A 20,012-nucleotide genomic window follows, 5' to 3' on the forward strand; every position below is an offset into this window, starting at 1 on the left:
TTAAGCTGATTTTTCACATATGTCAGATTGCTTGCCAAGTACGGGCATGAAAATAGTAGCTGCTATTTTTGTGTCTCTTTGCATAAAGTTGGAAGAGCATAAATCATGACTTACAGTATTCGAGCTCTGCCTGCAATAGGTTGCTGCGCTGTGTCCATTGCTTTTATAGAATACATTTAAAGTTTTTAGAATACATTTAGAATGACATTTGAACAAAAGTAGCCACTGTTGAACAAAAGGTATTTTCTGTGCTTGAGCTTATCTCAGAAGCAAAAAAAAAAGGAGAGAGAAGGAACTGACTGTTAATGCGCTATTCGGTCAGAAAGAAGAAAAAGGCCAACTTCATAAATAAAACATAACTTGGAAAGAGAGTTAAAAATAAATGCCTGACCTTGGATAATTTTTCCTCCACATTTGCTTCTTTATGTATTCTATCCATCATTTTGTTAATAATCTTCTTCTCTTTGCAGGGATCAGCAGATTCATACACAAGCAGACCATCAGATTCTGATGTATCTCTGGAAGAGGACAGGGAAGCCATCCGCCAAGAGAGAGAACAGCAAGCAGCTATTCAGCTTGAAAGAGCAAAGGTATCCCCCTCCCTCTCATTTGTTCCTCTTGTCTCCTTCCTTTTATTTATTTACTCCCCCCCCCCCAATTTTTAGATTTCAAAAGAGAGAGAAAAATTATGCCATGGGGAAATCCAGCCACACCTTCAGTAATTTTCTGGAGTGGGTGGGTGGGTTATTTTTCAGCATAAAGTACCTTTTAAATCAGTGGTTTTGTGATACTGTCTCTCTCTCCATCTGTACATATTTGTGAACAGGTTTTATAATCAAAAAACCCCCTGGAACTCACACTATCTTCTGTCTGCCCTGTGAGAAAGATCAGGCCAAGAAATCGATGACATTTATGTCTAAAACTACTGTTTTGGAACAGTTATAGTAACAGAATTTTGCAAATCTGAATGTGCTTCTTCCTCTCTCCCTTTATCTTCATGTCAAGTAGGAAAGGCTTGTCTGAGGTGTTTTTTCAAATTAGTTTCTTGGAATAGACTCAAGCCAGGCTTGTCTGACTATTGTCTTGGTAGGGCTGTTCCTCCTGTCCTTCAAGGCCATTCTCCCTGCCTCTTATATCTTTTGTTATATCACACCTTATTCTAAAGTCGTCTAACTTAATAATCTACCATATTTTTCGGAGTGTAAGACGCATCTTAGTTTTTGGGGAGGAAAATAAGAAAAAAGGTGATTGGCAGATGGATTGGCCTCCTGGAATACCCCCAATCAGCTGTTCCCAGAGGTGAATTTTAGCAACAGGTTCCTTGGTTGTGAGCTCTGTGCCTTTTTTTTTTTTTTTTGCCTTTTTTTCTGCCTCTGAAACTTCTGAAACTCTGTTTCAGAAAAAACTTTTTTTCCTGCTTCTGAAAGCCTCCGAAACAGAGCTTCAGAAAAAAAGCCTCTGAAACTCTGTTTGAGGGCTTCGTTTCTGAAGCTTCGTTTCTGATGCTTTTTTCAGCCTCTGAAACCTCCATTTGAGAAGCCAAGTGGGGCTACATTCGGAGTATAAGACGCATCCAGATTTTTACCCTCTTTTTTGGGAGAAAAATACTCCGAAAAATACGGTAACTGCTGAAATTGAGTGGAGAGGTGTTTTTGTTTATTAAAACAAACTTTCCTCAGATATCTCATATTTAAAAGTTAGAATTTTCATGCTCCCCATAAAAATTCTTAAGATTTGCCCAGCCTCCCTAAAGGTTAATTCAGTCGCCAGAAGATTTCTTGCCCTACCTCTCTAACATTTGTGTAACACTTGTTGCCCTCTTTACAGAATGTTCTTGGTATTGTTGTTAGATGTTCTCTGTTCATACATACATATGGACTCTCATGTGTAGGTGGTTACATTTAAGAGCCAATATATATATATATTTACTGACATGAGGTAAGTGGAGAGCAGATTGATGCAATGATGCTTCACTAATCTGGGAAATAGTTATATATAACTCACAAAGGCACTTTCATTAGCCCAACTCTTTCTCAGATGATGGGCATTATTATTAAGCTTGAGTATATACATTTGCAAGAATTCAGAAAGCATTAGCTGAAACAAGTATTAAGATGGAAAATGTTTAAAAGTACGTAAACACACATAAGAGCATAGGGAAACATTGGAGTTGGGCAGCTAAGAAAAAAAGGACTATTTTCAGTGAAAAGTGGAAAATGTTTGGTGAATTGGATAGAATTAGATATTGTGAGTGGGTTCCTGTAAGTGACTGCAGACGGGAAAGCATTGCTCATCTATAAACTGATTGGAAGGAGGACATTAAAAGCAGATTAACTCGTTTGAGTCAAGCTCAGTTCCTGGTGACTTATAAAGACACGTTCTGGACAACAGTATAATTAAAAATTGCCACAGTCTTCTTCCAGAATATATGTGTGTGTGTGTATGTGTGTGTGTAAAAAGCTGTAATCCATATTTACGTACCTTTGTGTCATCTTCAGAAAGCAGACATGCTTGCAAATAAAGTACTGATTAGCAGCTGCCCATCAGTTCCAATGTCTAAAGGAAGTTATGGTGCGAATTGAAAAACCGGTTTTTCAATCCAGTTCAATCCAGTTTCCAATTTTCAAAGCTAATTAGCCCACCAAAATGTCTGTGGATATATTGGTAACATATGATGTCATCGTGTTTGGGGAGCTCAGTTTTGAAAAGTACAGCCAGAGCAGACAGCAAGGAAGATGTGAAAAGAAAAACACGTGTCCCAGCTGAAAGATAGTTGGAACCCTTCAGACAAAGATGACAGTATTTATCCTGAGCTGTGAAATTTTATGGCAATGTGAAACTATTTATTCATTTGTTTAATCTATTTATATGGCTGCTCATCTTGCAATAGCAGCTCTTGATGGTTCTAATAAAAGACAAGCTGTTATAGAGTAAAGAGGGTAATTTGCTGAATTTGGAGCTGCAATGAACTTCTTGACTGTTAAGGAGGATATTCATGTTTCCCAATTGGGCTTTTTTTTCCACACTGGATTCTGTAACACAGCATCTTTTCAGATGGACAGATGCTCTTATAGATTGGCATTTGTCAGATACTAAAGTCCACCTAAAGAGGGTTTTTTTCCAGACTAATTAACAGAGAAATGCAGATGACTCTCTTTAATTTAAACAACAGATGAATTAACTGAACAAGAACAGGCATAATCTTTTACTCCTAGCAATTGCTAGTAATTCTGATTGGGTAGCATTTTTCAGAACAAAATGAGAATTTGGAACTAAACTGTTGAAGAGTAATTAAAAAAAGCAGAGAAGGTATCAAAAGGCATGTCATTAGAGACCCAGCATATCTGAAACTATAATATTTACTGAGATATGTAAGGGAAACCAAGTTACTAATAAGTAAATGAAAAATCACCAAATTATAATTTTTCCTGTAATGGGATCCCATTCAATTAATTTAAGGTGGAGGTCTGTACACATTTTGCAAGGGAAAAGACAAAGTTGCAAAGTCAGCCCCACACAATTCAGATGTTTGATATCTGTGTTTTTTCTCTAAGGAGGATCACAGATATTGTGTGTGTTTTGCCAAGTAATTTCATACCTGGCATCTACGTATATATTTTTGGTACTTTAAAATACATTTAAAATACCATTAACATTTTCAAAAGATAGCATCCACTAGAACCGTTGGGCTGCTATCTTAGTAACAATAGAGAAAGAAACTGATTTATGAGTGATTTAATAGTTTACCTAGTGATGAAATGTAGTGAGTTTAGCAATCACTGAAGATTTGCTGGATTCAGAAATTATTGTAGTTTAAGTTGATGATGAAATGTAACTCATTCTGCTGCTACAATTAGTGATTCTCTACCTTCTTTCCATGGTTCAGTTCCCCATTTCCTCCTGCTGACTGCTTAAATAGGGCACTTTGCAACACACCTTTTTTGCAGTCAGCAAAAAAAAAGAAAAAAAAAAGAAAGAAAGAAAGAAAGAAAAAAGAAAAGAAAGAAGCAGCAGGAGAAACTGACTGGACTGACTGTAAAATAAACTACTTTGTTATCTGGATCCTGTATAAATTTCCCTAAATCATACACATTGATTGCAAATAAATGACATAATCTCTGAAAGTATGGCTGGGTTCACATGTCATGTTAATCTAGAATGCGGTGTGTTTGCTTTTAGCTTTGTGTGATATGTGAAGTGGGTCATTCTAGCTTGAGCAACATGTTTTTTTAAAAATTTTTGTGTGAATTCAGCCAGGTAGGGTTTAGAAATTAGAAAATAATTAATATGTATTTGAGACCAATCTAATTGTCATGTAGTGTTTAATGATCAGCTGAATGATTGTTGTGCATAATAGTATACATTTGTCCTAAGAAAACAGTATAATACAGAAGAAACCAAACCTTCAGAACTATTCTGTAGTTATAAAAATGGTCATGTCCTAAATTGCCATTCTCTGGCTGAATTTTAGGGCATTGCCCTTTCAGGCTCCTATGCAGTGTATTTCTGAGATGGTGATAATGAGTTGCTGATTTTTTTATTTGTTTCAGTTCTTTTATTCAGTATTAAGTCATTTTAGTATTTATTTTATTTTACCCAATTCCTTATCTTCCTTTCTCCCTTACTTTACTTTTAATAATTAGAAACTGTATTTTTTCCTAGTCCAAGCCTGTAGCATTTGCTGTAAAGACTAATGTCAGCTACTGTGGAGCGCTAGATGAGGATGTTCCCGTACCAAGCACTGCCATTTCTTTTGATGCCAAGGATTTCCTACACATTAAAGAGGTAAATCATATAACCAAATGCTCTTTTTTTTCCTCCCAGGAGCTTGAATCTAAGGAAGGTTTGGCTGTGCAAGGTAGAAAACGAAGTGGAAAAACAGCCAGTGTTTTATACAGCAGGGCACTCATTTAGAAAAGACTGGCCCAATCTTGTTGTTCACGAGGAGTGTTGACTTTCAACCTTCCTAATTTTCAGCACCATGGCCTTTTAGTCATTCATGCCTGGAATTATGGGAGTTGAAGCCAATCTATCTCAGTAGCTTTGCTTTGGTAAAGGCTGGATGAAAGATTGCTATTAGGAATTGCTTAAGTGACATTTCAGTTTAGAGGTTGTATACTTGAGAATGTGACATTTGAAGCCAGAGAAGCCTCAGTGAGACCAGTGGGGATCTCATTCATTATTCCTTGAACAACAAACAACAACAACAACAACAAATATAGGCTCTAACACTACTGGATTTCCTTAGTGAATAATTAGGAGTCTTTGGGGTGCCATGAGGAGTAAATGGTTTTATTTGTGCCTTGCTTTAAAAATACTACCTTTGCATTTCATATTTTTAGAAGACATAAAGGTAGCATATGAATAGGACTTCAGTGCCATCTCTCTTTTAATAGTCAACTAATACCAGAACATTTATTTTGTAAGTGGTTTAGTTATTTTTGCTGTTTCTACTTTGTTTGTGAGAAGACATCCTTCTCTTCCATCCTTACTAGGTAGAAATGATTCCATCTCACACTAAGCTTTTCTCATTATTTCATGCAAGACTAATTTTACCAATTACAGATCCACATCACTTCAACATTACAAAATTTATTATTATTTGGGAGTACCATTAAGTTGAATGGTAGTTATGGTAAAACAGAATGTACAGGATCTTGACCCTTGTTGCCAATGTTCAGATTCAATCTTGAGATGAAGCTGGGTATGTTTTATTTTGTTCAGTGGAGAAATCTGGAACGAAAAAACACTCAGGGCAAAATCTAATTCCAAAGTGGAGCTATGTAAGTTAGTTTTCTGAAATAAAAAATGTATTCTCAATATTTTTTTTATTGAACTAACTTTCAAATGAGGATCAGGAGGATTAGGTTATGATCACAATTTTATGTTAATTTCTAATTATTATGGACAAAGAGTGTTTATTGCAAATAACCAGAGGAATCCTGCGATTAGGATGAGAGGTAAAGATACTTAAGAGAGTCTCTGCCCTTTACACCCCCCCCCCCAAAAATGCTGGTTCTTGGCAGTATTTAAGTGGGCTCTTATGGCTGAAACACAGTGCTTTATGGTACATACAATTGTTTTTAATAAGACATAAATTATACTCGCCTTGGTGTTTGACACTGAGCTTGGAAATTATATATTAGAACAACGTGCAACTATATCACACACTCAGCCCCTCCCCCACTTCCCCTGAACAAGATGATGGAAAAATGATTGAATAAGTTTATGCCACTGCTTGAATTAGCGGTTTCTGGAGGCTGTGTATTTTGGATCATAAGTCCTTAGGGACCAGACACCCTTAATTGTGTCTAGTTCAGACATCAAGCAAAGTCACTTTGGTAGCAAGCTAAAATGTCAGCAAGAATGGATAACTGCATATTGAAGACGTCTCATTCATCAGCCATTAGATAATATATTATGTACTTTTAAACAGACTATGTGGCAACATTTATTGCAATGCATAAACCTCTCATGCTCAGTTACCAATAGAAAGAAGATAGATCTCTTCTTTGTATACTGCCAAGTGCATCTGTATTTATTTTTATGGATTTTTTTTTTGTTATGTATACTGGCCAGAGTTCATTGGAGTTGGGTGGCTGATATATTTGAAGAAATGAAGGAATGAATACATGCTTTGAAGAACATAAAGGAAAATGCTTTTAATGAAATAAACATAGGTATTCATGTAACATCCAATTAAATCAACTTTGTAAATAGAACAGATTTTTTAAAAAAGTAGTCTATAGAAATCTGGTAGTTCTCCTGATACATCCTCATAAACCCCCACAATTAATAAATGTATGAAGTGTTTCTGATATAACAGTTCTTGAACTTGCGTCTGTGGTGAATCTCACAGGTCTCTCTTTTGCCTTTTGCTTTTCTCCTTCTTAGCTACTTCATCATTGTCTTGATCTGCTCAATAGAGGCACAAAAAGCCTCTGCTTTATATGTCCATTGGGTTACACATTCTTCAGTGTGAATTTACTTCTACCAGTGGGGGAAATGGGGGAAGGAAGATACAAAATTGTAACACTGGGATATTGGAGAGAAAGGAAATCTAGAGGAAAATTAGGGTCATAATTTGGTTCTTCCATAAATGCATAAATGCATGCCTACATAAGGATCTGTAGAAAGTTCTGTTGTAGGTAGCATAACATCAACAGAAAATACAGCTCAGAAGTTGGCAGCCTTTGAGGGCGAATCTGTCATTTTGAGGGTACTATGTCCCTTTCACCAAATGCCTGCCCCAAGGTCCTACCCTGTTTCCCCCAAAATAAGACATCTCCTGATAATAAGCCCAATCGGGCTTTGGAGCGCATGGCAATAAGGCCAAGTGCTTATTTCAGGGTTCAAAAAAATATAAGACAGGGTCTTATTTTCGGGGAAACACGGTACTTCTCTATTCACAAAGTCCTACGGTGAATATGACCGTTCATAAAACACCCATATATTTTTCCCCTTCAGATGGCTACAGCTATTCAAAGTTTTTATTTTCTAGGAAAGCTTGCAAGGTTTACATGGGAGCCATATACATTCTTGTAAAATAAAGATTTCGAAGCTGGCGCTTCCATTTTGCAGAACACCGTCTTCCCATTTATTTATTTTTTTCTAAATAAAAGAATGCTTTTAAAAAGTCATTGGAGCAGGGAGTCTGGCTAACTTCATTTGAGATATCCAAGGCAACACTATCCACTTCTCAGGAAACAGTCTATGGAGAGCACCAGTGTGAAACTAATATTAGTTAAGACTCACCTGATTTTTGAATTGAACCAAAAGGGCTTCTTTCCTTAAAGTGATGGGGCTAGAACCAAAACTAAATCTGAGATATTTTAAATTATATAAATTTATATTTAAAAAGTCCACAGTAATATAATTACATAAACTTGAGTGCTTATTAAGATAGTTAATTTATTACTCCCTATATTATTTAATCATTTCTCACATCTTCAAATTAAAGGTTTCAGTTCAGCAGCAAAGCTACAGCTTTGATTTAAAATATTGTAGAGGTTATACAGGAACCAATTATGGTGGGAAGGGATGTAATAATGGGAAGAGAGAACAGGACAAGGCATGCCAAGCTAAGTGGAAAGAAGGGCAAAGGAAAGACATAAGCAAATATTTCCTTTGTTACAGAAATATAACAATGACTGGTGGATAGGAAGATTGGTTAAAGAAGGTTGTGAAATTGGATTCATCCCAAGCCCATTAAGGTTGGAGAATATTCGGATCCAGCAAGAACAGAAGAGAGGACGTTTTCACGGAGGGTAAGATAATATACTGGCTTTATCAAAACTGTCTTTTTAAATATTAGCTGAATTCAGCTTTTCAGTGATTTGCCCATTACTTGTAAGCTCTCAAAATGTGGCATTTGTTTTCTGACAGATGAGAAACTATTCAAATTGGGGCTAACAAAATTGGGACTTCAGGTCTTTGTAAAGGATTAGATCACTGTTCCTGAATTTTTGTGCCACCAGAATGGACTTGACTGATCTCAAAATTTCTGGCTAATACAGTGAATAATGTTGCTCTAGATGGGAATTCAGTGACATCTGGAACACACACCAGCATTTAGTAGCCTAGTTTTGATTGTGCATGCAATCGCTCTGCCTTTTTGGCATTCTTTTTACATCTTTCTTTCTTTCTTTCTTTCTTTCTTTCTTTCTTTCTTTCTTTCTTTCTTTCTTTCTTTCTTTCTTTCTTTCTTTCTTTCTTTCTTTCTTTCTTTCTTTCTTTCTTTCTTTCTTTCTTTCTTTCTTTCTTTCTTTCTTTCTTTCTTTTACATTGCCGCCTATTCGCCCATGGTGACTCAAGGCGGCTTACAGAATATAAAAAAACCACATTTAAAAAACAGTAAAACTCATAAAAAATCAAATAAATTAATGTAATAAAATCACCCCTGACTCCCGCCCCAGCGACAACCGATCACACGAGCCACTTAATGGGCTCCATCCCACTCTGGGTTCCCCTGGCCCACTGGCAGAACCAGGTCTTCAGCACCCTCCAGAAGAGAATTAGGGTGGGGGCCGTTCTAATCTCTGGGGGAATGATGTTCCAGAGAGAAGGAGCCACCATGGAGAAGGCCCTTCTTCTGGGTCCCACCAGGTGTATTTCCCTCAGGGATGGGACCTGCAGCATTCCCTGCTTCCCCGTTCTAATGGGTCGGGTAGATGTGACCAGCAGGAGATGGTCTCTCACGTAACCTGGTCCCAAGCCATGAAGGGCTTTAAAGGTAACAACCAGCACCTTGAATTGCACCCAGAAGCAAATTGGCAGCCAATGCAGCTCCTACAGGAGAGGTGATGCATGTGCACACCGGTGTCTGCCCAAAACCGAGTCAGAAATTTACAGAAATCCTTAGTTGCATTCATTTGTTACAATAGAAGTTTATTATTAGACTAAAACCAATTGTCAGTTTTAATTTGTATACGTAGGAAATATCCTACTCAATTTAATGGCACATAATCCTAGATGGGAATATGATTACTCTGTAAGAAAATATATCATCAGTCTGCCCGATTTTTATAGATTGTACTGCTTCCCCTTATAGGAAATACAAGATATTTCATTTCATTTCATTTTGCATACAGCCCATTATTTTAACTTGTCAGATATCACAGATGACATTAATGACAGGTTTAAGCATTATCCACCATGTGCCACTGACAATTCTTATAGTACAAGTAGTACAAATGATATTAATGGCACATAAGGAACACAATTGTGACTGGCAATTCAATTGTTAAGTGAGATGGTCATTGTGAAGCATGCAAATAACAATCATATGACCATGGGGCACTGCAACGGCCATAATTCCCACCACTTGCAAGGGCATCTGAATCTGAGTCATCGGAGCCAAATGAAATGAATTACTTCCACCAACAAAATCAAGTTCTGTTCAAAATCAAGTTCAAAATCCAGGTGGTTTTTTTTTCCATAGCTCTTCTAAGTATAACTCTCAGAGGCCTCCTTGAACATAACGGCAGTTGCTTTAGTGCATAATCTCAAATCTCACAACCTTTCACTTAGTCAGTTCCAAGTAATTGCCAATTACTTGGAACTGACTAATTACCCAGCTCAACCTGAAATTAAGGATGGAAGGAAACATTGTAGGCCTATGTAACCTTCAGGCACATGTAAATAGTACCAAAGTCCTGTTGTGCAACATTCTCACAGTGATCCAAATATTTAATGGGGTTCTTTATAATATAGAAAGTCAAGTGGAAATTCATCTTCAAGCCTTGGAGAAATGGTGTCTGGTACGTTTCGAGCTACACCCACTACCACTGGTAAGCTTTCAAAATTTTCAGAGGAAATAAATTCCAAATAATTTTGATTTGGGAGGTCCTACATATAGTTCTAATGCGGATCTGCTTTGTGCTGATGAGAGTCATGCGTGCCTCTTAGATGGACAAAAAAAAACCGCATTCGTGTAGACTGGCCCTCAGAATAATTGTACAGTGTCTGTGAAGGATTTTCAAATAGACCCTACTGTTTTGTCTCTTAAGAATAAAACTAGTCCCTCCCCATTAAAGATTTGATATCAAAATGTTCTGATTCTGAAAATCTCAGTATGATGTCTGCACGCATGTGAGGCTGTTACCGTCTTTGCACTTTACTCAACATACTTTTTAGTTGTGTGCCTTAGGTGGAGCACAAGGCAGTAATTTGAAATATGTCTAATGTATTCTTATTCTGGGAAAGAGCAAGAGAAAGGGACCTGTGGCAGCATGGAGCATCTATCAATTTTCTTTGTGTGGGTGCCACCAATTGCACATGTTTTTCAGACATGTCAATTACTGAGGTTTCAGTCTCGGGGACAATGGTCCCTGATAAGCACCTGTTGTCAAAGGCTTTCAAGAGCTGGATTACTGAGGGGAGAGAAACTATTAGGATATAAATGAAGGGTGAACAAATGGCTTATACACCCCTTAATTTCTCTCTTGAATGGCTTCCCAGAGATCCCGGACTTTACATCACTGAAATATGGCATATTGATGAATTGTAGTCGATAATTTGGTAGGAAATGAAAGGAAATAGGTATGCTAAGCCTCGGAGAATTCCAGTCGCATCCATTCAGATGCCATTATTATACCCAACCTCAACCTCTTCAGCCTTGCTAAGTGATAAGGATAATAATCTAAAATTGCCATTCTCAGCCATAAAAGTGGAAATGGATATATACTAAAGGTGCAACTTTCTGAACAATTGATGGGAAGTGAGGAACAAGGCAGATATCCTGAAGTGGTAGTCACATTCCTGTGGAAGGAAGGAGTAGCTGAAGACAGAGACTGATTCATTTCTCAAGCAGCAGCAGAAAGACACAGGAGTTTCAACTTAGATGTCTCCCCACACCAAATTATTTCGCAAATGAATTCATGTTTGTATGGCTGCTATGCAGCAATTAAACAAAATCATCTTTTTTTTCTTATCTTTCAGCAAAACAAAAACAAAAAGTGGTAAGTACACAAGCGCTCCCTAAAGCCCACTAAAAATTTCTTACTGTACTCTTGCAAAGAGGTGATGTTTACTTAACATATTTTTTTTCAGACAGAACATGTGCCTCCTTATGATGTTGTCCCATCCATGAGACCTGTTGTGCTTGTTGGCCCTTCTTTAAAAGGCTATGAAGTAAGTGCGCCTGTTAATAACTGACATACCAGACTTCTTTTAAACTGTATCAAATTGTTTGACCATTTTGTGTGATCGGAGTGGGATCAGATTATAGCAACTAAGGTTGTCTTATGTTTTCCCTCATCTGATAACTATACAAATATATTTGAATTTAATGCAAATATTATCAAGCCAGCTGTGAAACTTCAGGCACACACATCTGCAGTGCCCAGTTTGGGCAAAGCCTCTTTGCCTTACTATTTCCTGAAAGTAAACACAACTCAGTGTATCTGTGTATTGACTGTGTTTATTCGTAACTACTCTCAATCGCTTTCATGTGCACACCCTTGCTACTCAAGGGTTACTCTGTGAATTCCTTAACAAAGGTTTATTACTGGGTAAACCTGAATCAGATAAAGTAGTCTAATATCCATGAAATGAATAAACCAAGATTTGCAGAGAAAAGGGAACTGTCTTGAGAAATAGATGGCTTTGCCAGAGCTGCAACATATTCCTTCCTTTAAAAAAAAACCTACTGTTAAGGAAGATACATACTTTCTTAGATAAAATGGACATCAATCTTTCATATGACTTTTTGTTTGTCTTAAAACAGAAACAAAACATATGCACGACAGATGGTGCGTAAGAGGAAGGATTTAAGCTTTGCTCACTTGGAAATTTTAAAATGTTTGTTTAAGTGCACAAAAGATATCTCCCATGGTGCCCCCCAGGTCCCTTGCTTCCAGTCTACAGTTTCATGTCTAGAGTGTTATCTTTAATTTTAAACAAAAACTTAAAAGGAGCTGGTTTGCTGTATAGCATAGCATCAGCCTCTATAATCATCTTTGTTTCCAGTGACTTTGCAATGGGTCCGATAGGTGTAAAAAAAATAGTAGGAGACTACAACCCCATATTTTGTTTACAGTGTGTCCATTTACCCAGGAAAAACAAAGGAAGTTGGATGGTGATTGAAAAACTTCTAGGGCAGAGGTGGGGAATTATGGCCCCTTTATGACTTGTTGGCTGGCTCAGGAATTCTGGGAGTTGAAGTCCACAAGTCATAAAAAGATCATAGTTTCCCACTCCTGATCTAGGGGGACAGAATGCACTTTTGGATGAAGTGTTTTGTAATTGAACCTATCCACTGTGGTAGCTGTCTCTTTCTCTTTCCTTTCTTCTGTGCAGACTGGTCTGTTTTGGATCTACTGCTAAACCATGATTTACACACACACACATACACATACACACACACAGTCTGATGGATGTGCCTCCATGATTGATGCATCTTGGTTACTTTTGCATAACTGTCTGGGTTACATTTATGTTTGCATTGGGATGAGAGAGAAAGGGAAAGAAAAGCAATTTTTTTTAAAAAATTGATTTATATGCCGCCCTTCTCTGGAGACTCAGGGCGGCTTACAATGCGTTAAGCAATAGCCTTCATACTTTTGTATATTTTTATACAAAGTCAGCTTATTGCCCCCACAAGCTGGGTCCTCATTTCACCTACCTTAGAAAGGATGGAAGGCTGAGTCAACCTTGAGCCTTGGAGAGATTCGAACCAGCAGTAAATTGCAGGCAGCTGTGTTAATAAGAGGGTGCATAAACCACTGTACTATCAAGGCTCTTTTAGAAGAATTTTAGAAAGAGAAGAAATAAATTTTGGTTATGTTCACTACTAGCTCTGATCTCACCTATTAGTGATGTGAGCACCTGAACATTTCCCCTACCCAAAATTATTTTTACACACACACACACACACTTACCTATTCCTGGTTTATGGATATAAGATGGGATCATGAAACATGGATTAAAGTTGGTCTGTTTTGCTAAATCATAATTAATCTTAAATACGGGTTGGTTAAGTCCAGACATAATAGCTGGATTAATGCATAATACTAAACCATGTGGTTTGTTTGATGATGGTTCAGTTGGGTGTGCAAATCCAGCCATGATGGTGATTTCACATATTAAGACTTAGTGCCTAAATATTTCAGTAGAAAAATAAAATGCTCTCAATTTCTTGGGGATTTGGAGAACAGAAAAATGCATCCTGCAAAAGGAACAAGATAAACTTTGGGTAGCTGTCAATAAAGATACTTCTTATCAAATTTAGCAGAGTTGATGATTTCTTTCATTTTTATCCTGCCCTTCTATCCTGTAAGGGTGCATTTAAGCATTTAAGTTAAGTAAGATTTGGCTTTATTTTCCCCTTCTAACTCTATAGTTTAGATCTCAGTCAGAGAACAACCTGCAGCATGAGCCAGCAAAGAGGAATCATTTCTGACAGTTTCTGGCAGGCATAAACTGGAACCGAGGATTGCCAACATATTCTGGAAAGCCCAGAGAGTAGTTGTGTATAAAAAGCAGAGCAATTTGTGATATTTTGTGTTCTCTCACTTGCAAGTGCCGAGGCATGTCAGAAAACTTCCAGGATCTGCTGCAGAATATTTAGTTCTTTCTGTCTACCTAGAAAATGTCAGTTGAAGGAGAGCTAACTCGCTAAAAGCACCATAATCGGTGTATAGAACTTAAGAGTATCTGCGATGCCTTACTTTTCCACTTTCTTCTTTGACTTGGGACTTCTTTTTCTCTGTTGTTGATCTTATTACTTCAATTTTTTTGATCTCTGCAAGGTGACAGACATGATGCAGAAAGCCCTGTTTGACTTCCTGAAGCACAGGTTCGATGGGAGGTGAGCGGTAGTGTTCTTTTCTCCCCGTTTTGTATTCATGGTTCTCCCTAGAAGGTTTCTAGATGGATGTCTCAGTCAAGGGTATCATTATACTCTGTAATTGATTTCGGCTGCCATAGCATTATGTATAGAAGCATAAGTGCATGAAAGCACATATATCCATTTATTTATTTTATTTATTTAAAGTGTTTTTATACTATTTCTTTCTGTAATCATTATATTATATATACTTAATAGGACTAACTGATTAGATATTTTAGGATGTAGTATAAATACCCAAAGTAAATAAAATATGATTGTTCAAGTTAATAAGCGCATCTGCCATCTTATGCCTAGTTCTCTTGCAGAACTAAACTCAGTGTACTTATTTCTGTCTGTATGGATTCAACTTGTAAAATATGTATCGAATTTTAACAAAATGTTTTCCGCTGAAATGAATATTTTAAAACTTGACTTTTGAGCTTTCTGTTCAGTAAAGTTAGATAAAACTCTGTTGTTTCCTCTAAAAAAAAAAAGAAAGAAAATACAAAATCTGGCTCAAACAAATGTTGCCACCTAATTCATTATCAAAGGACTGAGAACTGAAGTTGACCCAAATTCCTAGGAATTATAGGAATTAAAAGGTAGGACAAACATTTATGGGAATAAGAAAGTAAAAAATGGAAGTAGTTTAAAGTTTGGAAATTTTTAATTTCTTTGGCTTAATCATGCTTCATCATACTGTGGTTCTGTCACTTATGTGAGCCCGATAAAATTGTCCAGGTTTTTTTTTGACAAAAATATTCGCTCTTATTAGTCTAGCTTTTTCACAGAACTTAGTCTCTGATGAATCCATGACTGGTTGCCTAGTTCTATTAATCTGAAACTAAGTCTTGCTTGTTCTTCATCTAAGGAAGGTTATTTGCATGTTTAATAATTTCAGATCCAGGCTTAATTAACTTCTTCAGATTGCAGCTTTAGGATTTCTCAAGCTTTTCTCTCCTCTAAGCATTCATTTTAGATTGCTCACTGTTCCGGCTCCTTAGGTAATCCTTACTATTGAGTTGGATGGAATAGGAAAACATCGCCCTCTGGAGGAAAGATATATACTGTATCTCCCATTAGATTTTAATAGCTGAAGCTGTCTTTGGATGAAGGGGTCTTTGTGAACAACGAAGTCTGGGTTTTGAAACTAAGCAGCATTGGGCTTGATTAATATTGGGATAGGAGAAGTCCACCAAAAACCACAGGGCTATAGACGAGACTAAGAAATCAGAAAAAGGCAGTGGTGTCCATGAGAAAATCTACCCTTTTCAAGATCAGGTTAAGAGCACAATGAATTGACAGGTCCCAACTCCCAATCTGCACATGATTGATCATATGTGAGCAGTGATGAAATGTACACTATGAGTTTATGATACAAACTTCAGGCATCAGGTTGCAAATACTTAAGAGTGGCACCTATGTCATGGCATCATTTCTTGCACTATGCCCTTTTTTTTTTTTTTTAATTTGATTTATATGCCGCCCTTCTCCGGAGACTCAGGGCGGCTTACAGTGCGTTAAGCAATAGCCTTCATACTTTTGTATATTTATACAAAGTCAGCTTATTGCCCCCACAAACTGGGTCCTCAATTTACCTACCTTAGAAAGGATGGAAGGCTGAGTCAACCTTGAGCCTGGCGAGATTCGATCTTACTTTTTTAATTGCAGACAGCTGGTGTTAAATTACAGTGCTTCTGTCTGTTGAGCTATCCAGGCTCCTTTTGACCTAATCTTGGTTTGTTGCAGATGCTTATGCATATTAGATATGTTCATGCATATGCATGCTCCTATACACACATATTTCAAGTTAAGAAGCTGTTTTATACCAGCACCATGATACATTTTAAAAAATTATGGCAGCTAACAGCAATTAGTAAGGTCTTAGGAGTCTGGATCTGAAGATATGAGGAGGGATTGGAGAGTAGAAATGCTAGTAGTGTAGAAATGCTGTATCCCACAGAAACACAGACTGATTCATTATGAAAAGAATGGCTATCAAAAGAGGTCAGGATACTTATAGATGGACAGGTAGTACGAACCTAACATTTTGGGATACTATGTAGATAAGTAAATCTCCTCCCAATTTCTTGCTGCTAAAAAGTCACTACGTTCTTATTATGAATATGAAAATTTATACTCTCTGGAAATACAACTTTCTTACATTGCATGAGAATCCAAAGTAAATCTCAAAGGACTAGCTCTGCCGTGAGTGGCGTCTTATTCGCATACATCATAGCCAAGTTGCATCTAGTGATTTGTGTCCCAAAGCTATTGTGGGACCACTAAATCTGAAAACATGATATGAGCTCTCCTACTAGAATTCAGGATTTTAAGACATCTTCTTGCATCATGTTTGCTCCCATCCATCTTCTGTCTATCTCAAGTATATTTTAATAGCACCTATAAATCTGGTGACAGCATTTCTGAATTTTGAAACTGTTTTTTCAGTTGATCTTCTTAATTTACTGCTTAAATATTTCTGTGACATTTTCTTAATCTGAAACGATGACACAAAATAAGTTTGAGTTTATGAAGAGATTTAATTACATTTTTGTTTTTAAAAAAATCCTTGCAAGATATACATTTCAGAAATATAGACTGCTTAGCCAAAAACAACAACAACAACAACAACAACAACAACAACAACAACAACAACAACAACAACAACAACTGTATTTTACCTATTTTCCGGAAATTCATCTTGGCCTTTACCTCATGGAATGATTCTGTGATATCTTTTCTCTGATGCAGAAGCAATAATAATACTGAAATATTTTTCAAGACTGTTGCAAGGATTACTGAGATCTAATTGAAATCTATATAGAAAAGGGCTGTATGAGACTACAGTAATATATATCAGGAAAAGGATTGTAAAAGGATTGTATTATTTTTTCTTCCGCTCCATCCCCATTACATTGGCTGTACTATTCATCTCCTGTGTCTTTGTTTTTTGCCCGTTAGGCTAGAATACAAATCAATCAGATTATTTGGTGAGATTGTGACCGAGGCCAGTCCAGGCCGCCATGCCTACTTTTTGGAACTCATTTAATCCAAGTTGGGAAGCTAAAAGGGAGAAAGATGCAAGGGATGGTAGAAATGACAGGGCAAACCTTAAAGCCTCATAAATATAAGGATTATACTGGCCATTTTACACTCTGAGGTAACACTGTCAAACTAGTGACTAAGTCTGCATTACTATTAATCTTCTCATTGTTCCTATCAATCATCTCCTCCCACTTATGACTATGACTGTAACCTTGTTGCTGATATCCTTAAGATTTATTGCTTTTGGTTAAGAAATTAATTGCAACTAACTCTTCCCCTTGCAAAAAAATAAAAAAACCCAGGAGTGCTTCCCTTTGAACTGGGGGAACAGGCAGGGATGGGAACAGAGCGCTTTTACAATTTCCTTTTCTTCCTTTCTAAATCTTGAATGGGATGTTTGCCAACATCTCCCCCCCTTTTTGGGAGTGGGAATCAAGGCCGTAAATTATTCATTATCATTAGTTATCGATTTGGATAACTGACCTGAAAAGGGTTTTTCCTCCTCTCGAAAAAAAAGCCAGAGTTGGAAGTCTCCCTCTCCTTCTCCCTCCCATTTCACTAAGGCTGTTCCTTCCTTCCTTCCCCCTCTAGCTGATTTGTTGGGCCCTAACTGTCCCAGGTGTCAAAAAACCTAGGATGAAATCTCCTTCTGTGTATGGGCTATGGCGAAGCGCCTGGGAGGGAGTGGCCGTGGCCGTTGTGCCGTGGCGAAAGATTGGCGGAGGGCCAGCTGAGGAGAAAAGTTCATGGCTAATAACCCAGAGGCAAAAACCTCGAGGCGAAACAGGCAAAGAGAAGGGATCAAGCCGAAAAGTCCCATTCCGCCTGCTACTGCCAAGATCCTTAGAGCATATGATGCCTTTTCTTCAGTATTTGTTCAAATACTGAAATGGCTTTCCCGAAATAAACGAGGGAGGAAAGATGGAAAAGTTAGGCCAATTGGAAGCTCAGGTGTTATCTCTCAGATTTAAAGTGAATATGCAAGTTTCTAACTGTTCTAACTCTGAAGGTGATTTGTGGTACCAAATGTTAGCTTCACAGGTTCTGTTGTTGGCATCAGCTGGTAATCTGCTGGGTAAGAATTAAAAATTCTCAAAGCAGCTGGTAGTTGCTGGTAGATTCTTCCATTTTAGGCTACTTAAGCAGTATTTTATTTCAAGAGCTAGCATGAAACAATTTATTGCCATCTCAGAACATTATGTGATGGAGTATTTACTTTGGACTCATGCCACTTTAAAAGGACATAGTGTTTTTTTTTGATGTAGATGAAAAACACTTTGGAATTACATTAGTATAGATATTCTCTGTGTGTGCGTGTGTGTACATAAACGTCAGAGTTCCAAAACCTTTCTGGCTTTGCGGACCAGTGGAGGGGGAGGTGAGAGGGGATGGTTCCAAGTGAGGGGCATTCAAGCACACGCACAGTTCCATTTGCACGAGCGGCAAGCAATTGCATCAGCTGTTCACACAAATGAAGCACACGTTTGCCTCACTGCTTGCAGAAGTGGGGATGTACGAGTGCGCATGCTCGCCTACCACCTCTGCGCAGAGGTGGGTTTCAGCAGGTTCTGACCAGTTCTGGAGAACTGGTAGCGGAAATGTTGAGTAGTTCAGAGAACTGGTAGTAAAAATTCTGACTGGCCCCGCCCCCATCTATTCTCTGCCTCCCAAATCCCAGCTGATTGGGAGGAAATGGGGATTTTTCAGTAACCTTCAGTAGCTGGATTGGGGAGGGAATGGAGATTTTACAGTATCCTTCCCCTGCCATGCCCACCAAGCCACGCCCACAGAACTAGTAGTAAAAATTTTTGAAACCCACCACTTTCTCTGCGGCCTGGTTCTGAAAGGCTCAAGACTGGGCAGTGGACCACAGCCTGGGGGTTAGGGATCCCTGATATATGCCATAGACACACACATCACATGCAGTTGAGGAGCACCAACTAAAGAACATGGAGGAAAGAAAAACAGAGCCAAATACGTTCATATATCATTTATCCAAGAGCAGCTTTGAAGCCTCAGAGTGGCAAGTTAGGGCTTACAATTACATTCCTGGGCCAAGCTGTACAGCAGTAGATAAACCAAGGATGGGAATTTACAGGCATTTGTCAGTTTTGGATAATGTGGACTGTGTTTCATTTAATAGGAACTACTGCGTAGAAAATACAATTGCACTCTTGACTGGATACAGGAAAGGATTACAATTAACAGTACAGGTAGTCCTTGATTTATGGCAAAAATTGAGCACAAAGTTTCTGTTGTTAAGCAAGATGGTAGTTAAGTGATTTTACGACATAACTTGCCACAATTGTTAAGTGAGTCACTGCAGTTGTTAACTTAGTAATACAGTTGTTAAATGAATTCCGCTTCCCCATTGACTTTGCTTGTCAGAAGGTCACAAAAGGTGATCACATGACCCCAGGTCATAGCAACTGTCATAAATATGAACCAGTTGCCAAGCCATGATTTTTGGTCATGTGATCCATCTGGATGCTGCAATGATCATAAGTCACTTTTTCAGTGCCATTGTAACATCAAACGGTCACTAAATGAACTGTTGTAAGTCAAGGACTACCTATAAAAAACAAAAAACAAAAAACAAAACCCCCCAAAACATACTGGGTATCTCCAAAGCTGG

General features: G+C 37.8%; 1 protein-coding gene across 2 annotated transcripts in view; it reads left to right on the plus strand.

Moving 5' to 3' along the window:
• The window catches only part of CACNB4 (calcium voltage-gated channel auxiliary subunit beta 4), an 83,258-nt gene that overhangs the window by 48,675 nt on the left and 14,571 nt on the right, over positions 1-20,012 (plus strand). For both annotated transcript variants that reach the window (XR_011601656.1, XM_070957003.1), the window contains exons 2-8: positions 471-590; positions 4,663-4,785; positions 8,137-8,267; positions 10,213-10,289; positions 11,440-11,459; positions 11,551-11,631; positions 14,250-14,308. Coding sequence is in view for 1 of the 2 variants with exons in the window: in XM_070957003.1 (XP_070813104.1) it covers positions 471-590; positions 4,663-4,785; positions 8,137-8,267; positions 10,213-10,289; positions 11,440-11,459; positions 11,551-11,631; positions 14,250-14,308 (611 nt within the window). In the remaining variant the exon portion in view is untranslated. The remainder of the gene's footprint in view (positions 1-470; positions 591-4,662; positions 4,786-8,136; positions 8,268-10,212; positions 10,290-11,439; positions 11,460-11,550; positions 11,632-14,249; positions 14,309-20,012) is intronic.

The sequence above is a fragment of the Pituophis catenifer genome, unplaced genomic scaffold (assembly GCF_029215685.1).
Source record: "Pituophis catenifer annectens isolate HBS135680 unplaced genomic scaffold, rPitCat1.0.hap2 SCAF_1, whole genome shotgun sequence".
NCBI classification, from domain to species: Eukaryota; Metazoa; Chordata; class Lepidosauria; order Squamata; family Colubridae; genus Pituophis; species Pituophis catenifer.